Source organism: Sceloporus undulatus, chromosome 3 (assembly GCF_019175285.1).
Source record: "Sceloporus undulatus isolate JIND9_A2432 ecotype Alabama chromosome 3, SceUnd_v1.1, whole genome shotgun sequence".
NCBI lineage: Eukaryota > Metazoa > Chordata > Lepidosauria > Squamata > Phrynosomatidae > Sceloporus > Sceloporus undulatus.
The window spans coordinates 1,439,221-1,446,940 of NC_056524.1; the positions used below are offsets into that span (position 1 = coordinate 1,439,221).

General features: G+C 50.4%; 1 protein-coding gene across 1 annotated transcript; it reads left to right on the forward strand.

The window, feature by feature from the left end:
* Positions 1 to 201: 201 nt before the first annotated feature.
* LOC121926930 (hemoglobin subunit beta-1-like) lies at positions 202 to 2,147 on the forward strand. Its single transcript, XM_042460327.1, has 3 exons — positions 202 to 368; positions 690 to 912; positions 1,877 to 2,147. Exons 1-3 carry the CDS (start codon positions 277 to 279, stop codon positions 2,003 to 2,005), a joined length of 444 nt encoding a protein of 147 aa, XP_042316261.1. The 5' UTR covers positions 202 to 276; the 3' UTR covers positions 2,006 to 2,147.
* Positions 2,148 to 7,720: the final 5,573 nt, after the last annotated feature.

Consider the following 7,720-nt stretch of genomic DNA (forward strand, 5'->3'; position numbering starts at 1 on the left):
CAGTTTGCTTCTGCTGGGGAAGGACAGATACTGTACTGATAACAAGGAGGAGTGCTTGCAAGCCATCCAGCCATCCAGCCGTGGACCTCCTTGGCTATCTTGGCTCACCCGGTGCCCCAGCCACACCCAGGTATTGGCCCCCGCCTCCCTTGGGCTCCTCAGCTGCCCAGAGGTGGCTCAGGGTATAAAAGTCTCTCCCTGGGGAGAGGGCCAGCTCAGCTCAGCAACTGGCCAAAAGCTCAGCAACCGTCCCCAGCCGCAACCTCTGCAGCCACCATGGTGCACTGGACCGCCGAAGAGAAACAGCTCATCACTTCACACTGGAGCAAAATCGATGTCGCCCAAATGGGTGGCGATGTCTTAGCCTGGTAAACCCAATGCCAGGGAGGCAGGGAAAGGAGGGTGGATGATACCCTCCAGTTGGGGAGGAAAGAGGGACCCATCCAGCTCAGTATGCCCACATCTGGGTGATGATCCAGACTTCCCTAGTGGTCCCCCAGTGCCACTCAAGAGTGACCAAGCTGGAGTGACTGGGCAAGTTTTGGGTCCCCTTCCCACCACTGGCCTGGTGGCCTTTCTCTTTCTCTTTGGACCAGGGTGACCAACTCTTTCTTTCTTTCTTCCTTCCTTCCTTCCTTCCTTCCTTCCTTCCTTCCTCCTTCTCTGTCCCTGCTCTTTCCTCCTTGCAGCATGATGGTGGTGTACCCCTGGACCCAGAGGTTCTTTCCTGACTTCGGGAACCTCTCCAGCCCCGCCGCCATCTGTAGCAACGCCAAGGTCAGGGCGCATGGCAAGAAGGTGTTAATGTCCTTTGCAGAAGCCATCAAGAACATGGACAACATCAAGGAGACCTTTGCCAAGCTGAGTGAACTGCATTGTGTCAAGCTCCACGTGGACCCCGTGAACTTTAAGGTAAGAGGCGCACCCCCCTTGTGAGGAAGGATGGGCCTGGGGTGCTGGGGAGGGATGGGGAGAGAAGGTGGATCCAAGGCCCCTCTGCATTAATGGGGCTGAGAAGAATCATTTTGGGAAGGAGCTACATGCATGCATGGGGGAAAGTGAGAAGCTACTCTGGTCAACCTGAGAGGCTGTGTTGCTGTGTGCATATGTGTGCAGGATGTGTGCATACCTGTTTCTTTTGCAAGCTCCACACAGCTGTGCTTTCCTTCCTTTGCTTTAAAAAGAAAATAGTTTGTCTCTATCTTTTCAAGACTTTTGCACAAATCTCCCCAATGCCCTTGGAGCCAGGTGAGGTCCTTGGCCAAGCAGAGATGCTAGCCCAGGTCTCCGGTAACAAGAAATGCATTTGAACCCAGGTTCACCCCCCCCCCCCCCAAAAAAAAACACCTTCCTGACCCACAGCAAGGTCAACTGCTTGGCACTTGGTTTCCAACTGCACATCTATTATTTTATGAAACGACTCTTATCTTGCCTTGCCCTCCATACTGGGCTCCCTCTATGTTTGTACATGTGCATTTCCCATTGCGTGGGATGCCAGTGTTGTGGCTGGCAAGGGTTAGGGGATCTGTAATGGAATACGCTGTGTGTCTGTCTGTGTGCGTGGCAGTGCCCCCCAACCACAAATACTTTTGCGGTCTCAGACCCCCAAAGCCAAGGTGTGGGGGAGATGGCCTTTAGCGGTCTCATTTGCTAAGGGATCAGCCCAAAACCTTTTGCCACCTGGGGCAAGGAACAAGATGCTCACAGATGGGAGTGGACACCAGCTGCATTTTCTTTCCAGCAATACTTAATGGGCTGTGTGTTTGTGTATCTGTGTGGCAGTGCCCCCGAACCACAAAGACTTATGCACAGCATGGCACAGCCAACATTGGAGGTGCTTGAGTTTTTAACCTGCGCCCTCTTCTTCCTCCTCCAGCTCCTGGGTGACGTCCTTATGACCCTCCTGGCAGCCCACTTTGGGAAGGACTTCACTCCGGCCTGCCACGCTGCCTTCCAGAAGCTTGCGGGGGCCGTGGCCCATGCCCTGGCCCGCCAGTACCGTTGAGCCAATGTCACCTGGAGGGAGAAGCAGATGCTGCCCGGTGCTCCCTTTGCCAGCCATGCCTGGGGAGACCCTACCTGCCCTCCACTTTCCCCTCCCCCTGCGTGACAAAATCATCATCAAATAAATGTCACCCCACTGCAAACCCGACTGAGTCTGCATCTCTCTTGGGGGGCTTTGGCGGAAAGGGGTAGGGGTAGGGTAGGGGTCCCTGGCCCATGGTGGGGAAGGTCTGGCTTGGGGGGGACAAGGCGCTCGTGCACCCCATGTCTTCTCTCTTTCTCTCTTGTTCCAAATGGGGCCCCAGACCAAGCTGTGCAAGAAAGAGCATGCAAACCTCCATGGGATGTGGGGTGGAAAGGAGGGTGTTTGACTTAGCAAAGAAGTTGGGGGGCAGGCTGGGTATTTTTGTCTTTGGGATGAAGGGAAAGACCTCCAAGGAGTGTCAACTGAGTGCTGAAGGGGCAGAGAAACTGAATTGGGGAGGTGGGAAAGTAGAGAGTCTCCAATGTGCCAAGCCTGCACCATGGCACTGTTGCTGCAGCTAAAATTGTGGGGAGGGGGCACTTGCCATGGCCTTTTTTTTCACCTTAAAGCACCCTTCCCAATGGCCTCTTGTTCCAAAAGGGAGACCCATCTCTCCCCCACCTCCAGTAATAGCTGTTTCTTTTCCAGCTTTGGGGGAGATTTGGGTGTCACTGTAAAGACACTGTGCACATTGGGGTGTCCAGTTGTTCAGCTTCAGCTCCCAGTGGTGGAAGGAGGGGGACAATGAAGGATTAAATAGTCTCTGGAAGCCATGAGGGCCAAATGGCAACCCCACTCTATTTCACCCACATGTGCATCCCTCCTATCGCCATGCAACTTCAGGGGCCAGGCTGGCTGGGGGATTCTGGGGGTTGCAAACCCACAAAGTCCATTTATACACTTGTCCCACTTGATCAAGCAAGGGGAGAGGAGGGGAGCAGAAGGTGTCAGGGAGAGGGCCTTTCGGTGCTGTTGTGTGCCTTCGAGTCTTTTCCAACTTACGGCAACCCTCAGGCGAATCATGGGTTTTTTTGGGCAAGTTTCTTCAGAGGGGGGTTGCCATTGCCATCCCCCTGAGGGAGAGAGAGTGTGACTTTGGCCAAGGTCACCCCAGTGGGTTTACATAGCAGAGCCAGGATTCCAAACCTGGTCTCCAGAGTCATAGTCCAGCATTCAAACAACTACGCCACACTGACTTTTAGCAGTCCCATTTGCTAAGGGTGCCCAAGACATTTTGCTGCCTAGGGCAAGGAACAAGATGCTCCCAAATGAGAGTGGAAGGCAGCAACATTTTCCTTCCAGCAAAATGGGGAGGAATCACTTTGGAATGGGCTGTGTGTCTGTATAAATGGGCAGAACCATCTCTCCTCCAACTTCTTGCTCACCTGGAATAACCCTGTGTCCAGTTCTGGGCATCACAATTCAAGAGGGACGTTGATGGCTGGCGCATGTCCAGAGTGTCCACCAAGAGGGTCTCCACCAAGTCCTCTGAGGAGCGGCTTAGGCTATGTTTCATAGACTCCTACAGTTAGACCCCAGGGGTCATCCATTCCAACCCCTTTCTGCCATACAGGAATACACACTCAAAGCACCCCGACAGGTGGTCGTCTTGAGGAGAGATGGCCTTAGGGAGAGAAGGTTAAGGGGGGACATGATAGCTCTGTTTAAATATTTGAAGGGCTGTCCTATTGTGGGGGAGGAAGCTTGTTTTCTGATGCTCCAGAGAATACAACCCTGAGCAATGGATTCAAACGACAAGAAAAGAGATTCCTCCTAAACATTAGGAACAACATCCTGATGGTGGTGGAATCTCCTTCTTTGGAGGTTTTTAAGCAGAGGTTGGGTGGCCATCTCTCACTGGGAGTGCTTTGACTGTGTCTTCCTGCATGGCAGAAAGGGGTTGGATTGGTTGGTCCTTGGGGGTCCAGGATTTTCTGCTTCCACCTAACCCTTATGAAGAACCTTTTGACTTTAATAGCTGCTCGACAGCTGAAGACATCGCTGCCTTGGAGGGTGGTGGTGTCTCCTTTGGTGCTTTTTAAGCAGAGACTAGAATTGCTTTATGTCTCCTGCATGGCAGACGGGGGATAGATTAGATGGCCCTGGGGGGGGGGGGCTGTTTAAGTTACTCAAAGTAGGGGGTTCAAAAATCCCCTGGGGCTCCTCTTGTGCTTTTCAGTGCATTTGGCCAGAGACCCCCTTCCGCCATTGCCTTATTTAGCCTTATGTAGCCCCCCTGAACCTCCAGACCATCTTTCCTTGGCGGCTTTTAAACAGAGGTTGGATGGCCATCTTTTGGGGGGTGCTTTGATTGAGAGTTCCTGCATAGCAAAATGGGGTTGACTGGATGGCCCTTGGGATCTCTTTCAACTCTATGATCCTATGCCCTGCATTTGATGAATGGGGCTACAGGCCACAGTGGCAAATGCCCTCCTCTCCCCAGTTGCCCTAGCCCTCTTGGCTGCCTTCGCCACAACAGGCAGAACCCAAAGGCCACTTGCTTGGGCCATGGAGGGAGACTTGAACCCAGTTCTGCTCAGCTGTCCCATGACACTTCTTCTGGCCTCTGCGGTGGAAAAAGAGCTGTTAAATTTGCAGAGAAGGGCAGCTACAATGAGCACAGGCTATTTGAGCCCTGTAAGAGTGTATAGCCACACTGTTGAAATAATGCACTTTAACTGCCATGACTCCATGCTACAGAATCCTGTTGGTCTGCCAGAAAGCTCTGGTTTCATAGGACACACACAGTCAAGGCAGTTGAAGGGCGTCTAGCCATTATTTGTACAGTTCAGCTGGATCCTAAGAGGAAAGGTTGCAAGGTTTAGGGCTGTTCGGTTTAGAAATACTCAGTAATGGGGGGAAATGTAATAGGGATGTGGAGAATGTGAAACCCACTGGGTGACCCTGGGCAAGTCACACTCTCTCAGCCTCAGGGGAAGGCAATGACAAACCCCTTCTGAAGAAACTGGCCAAGAAAACCCCATGGCAGTTTCGCTTTAGAGTCACCATGAGCCAGAAATGATTTGAAGGCAAACAACAACTATAACAAAAAGAGAATATATGGATGTGGCCTGAAAACAGGTCCCAGATCCTGTCTGATCTTGGAAGCTAAGCAGTAGTGGCCCTGGTTAGTCCTCGGATGGGAGACCACCATTGAATCCTAGGCTAGTTTACAGTGGAAGGAACTGAAATCACCTCAGAGCGAGATTCCTTGCTCAAGAAATTTATCTAAATTCATGGCAACTTGAAGGCAGATAAATGCGCACAGAGAGAATGTAGATCAGTTTTCCTTCTTCACTCCCATAATGGCCAAAGAAGCCCAAAAGGGGTCCCAATTCTTGAAGAGTGGGAAATGCAGGAGAACAGCTTTGCCCTCCGTTTTATTGTTAACTGGTGGGATTCCCAGCCTCAAGATCTGGCCATGGCTGCTACCTTAGACAGCTCTTGCAGGGCACTGAAAACTGAAAAGTGTCCCCGGTTCAGACTGAGCTCCAAGCAAAAAAAAATGATCCCTGTGGCCTTTACTTTTCCTTTCTCTGCATCAGATCTTTTGGGACTGCAACTCCCATCAGTCCTGTTGTTTGCTGTCGAGTGCCTTCAAGTTGTTCCCAACTTACAGCAACAGGAAAGCAAGCCAATTATGGGGTCCATTTGCAAAATTTGCTCAGAGAAAGGTTGCCTTTGCCATCCCCTGAAACCGAGAGAGTGTGACTTGCCTAAGATCACCCAGTGGTTTCATGGCTGAGCTGGAAATTGAACCCAGGCCTCCAGAGTTGTCATCTAATGTTCAAACCATGATGCCACGCTGGCTCTAATATGGGGTTTCCTTGGCAAGATTTCATAGCATCATAGAACCATACAGCTGGAAGAGACCCCAAGGGCCATCCAGTCCACTCCATTCTGCCATGCAGGAATTCACAATCAAGGCATCTCTGACAGATGGCCCTCCAGCCTCTGCTTAAAGACCTCCAAGGAAGGAGACTCCACCAAAATCTCCATTGATGGAGTCTGTTCCACTGTCAAACTGTCAGGATGTTCTCTCTAACGTTTAGCTGGAATCTCTTTTCCTGCAGCTTGCATCCATTGATCCAGGGTCGATTCTCTGGAGCAGCAGAAAACAAGCTTGCTCCCTCCTCAATATGGCATTCATTCAAATATTTAAGCAGGGCTATCATATCCTCTCTTAACCTTCTCTTCTCCAGGCTAAACATCCCCAGCTCCCTGAGTCTTTCCTCATAGGGCTTCATGGTTTCCAGAACGATCACCATTTTAGTTGCCTTCTTTTGGACACGCTCCAATTTGTCAACATCCTTTTTAAATTGTGGCGTTCAGAACTGGACACAGGAGTATTCCAGGTGACGCCTGACCAAAGCAAAATAGAGTGGCACTATTATTTTCCTTGATCTAGACATTATACTTCTATTGATGCAGCCTTGAATCGCATTGGCCTTTTTTTGCTGAGGCATCACACAGTTGGCCCATGTTCAACTTATGATCTACTTGGACTCCTAGATCCCTTTCACACGTAGCTTCATTCAGCCAAGTGTCCCCCATCCTATATTTAGGCATTTCATTTTTCCACCCTAAGTGCAACACCTTACATTTCTCTGTGATGAAATTAATTTTGGCCCGGTATAGACCGCCCAAAAAGGGCAGTCTGCCGGTGCCTCGTTTTGCTCCATAAGGAAGCTGTAGTGGACAAACCGTACAGCTTCTTCGCGGAGCAAAAAGAACCCACATAAAGCAGGTTCTTTTTGCAGCGCAATACAGATGCCACAGTGCACACCGTCCGTCATGTCAAAATGGTGGTGCCCATCTGTACAGGGCGGCGACATTTTTATGTATGGAATATGTGCTAGAGTTGCGGGGTGTCTGTAAGTGACACCCTGAGGCAACCCTAACATGTCATGAAGACCTTTGTTGAAGCTCATCTGTACCAGACCTTTGTTAGCTTTGGCCCAGCTTTCTAATCTAATCAGGTCATTTTGAATTTTGATCCTGTCCTCTGGGTATGAGCTACCTCTCCTATTTGGTGTCATCTGCAAATTTGATAAGTATGTTCCCAAGTCTTTCATATAAGTCATTGATAAAGATGTTGAATGGCAGACTGGGCCCAGGACAGAGCCCCGTGGGACCCCACTGGTCACTTCTCTCCAGGATGAAAATGTGCCATTGCTGCTGAGCACCCTTTCAGTTCAGCCAGTCAACCAATTACTAATCCATTTAACAGTTGCATTGTCTAACGCACATTTTACTAGCTTGTTAGCCAGAATATTGTTTGGGACCTTGTACAGAGGAGGTTTCCAATTGCTGGTCCCCTGAGGCTGAGAGAGTGTGACTTGCTCAAGGTTACCCAGTGGGTTTCATGGTTGAGCTGAGAATCAAACCCTCGTCTCCAGAGTTGGTGAAGGGTCTGGAAACCATGAAGCCCTATGAGGAAAGACTCAGGGAGCTGGGGATGTTTAGCCTGGAGAAGAGAAGGTTAAGAGGTGATATGATAGCTCTGTTTAAATACTTGAAGGGGTGACACATTGGGGATGGAGCAAGCTTGTTTTCTGCTGCTCCAGAGATGCTGCTCCATAGCATCCCAAAACTACAATGCCATAGCACTGAAGTTATGGCAGTTAAAGCGGTGTCATGGAACAATGGATGCAAGCTGCAGGAAAAGTGATCCCACCTAGAGAGAACGTC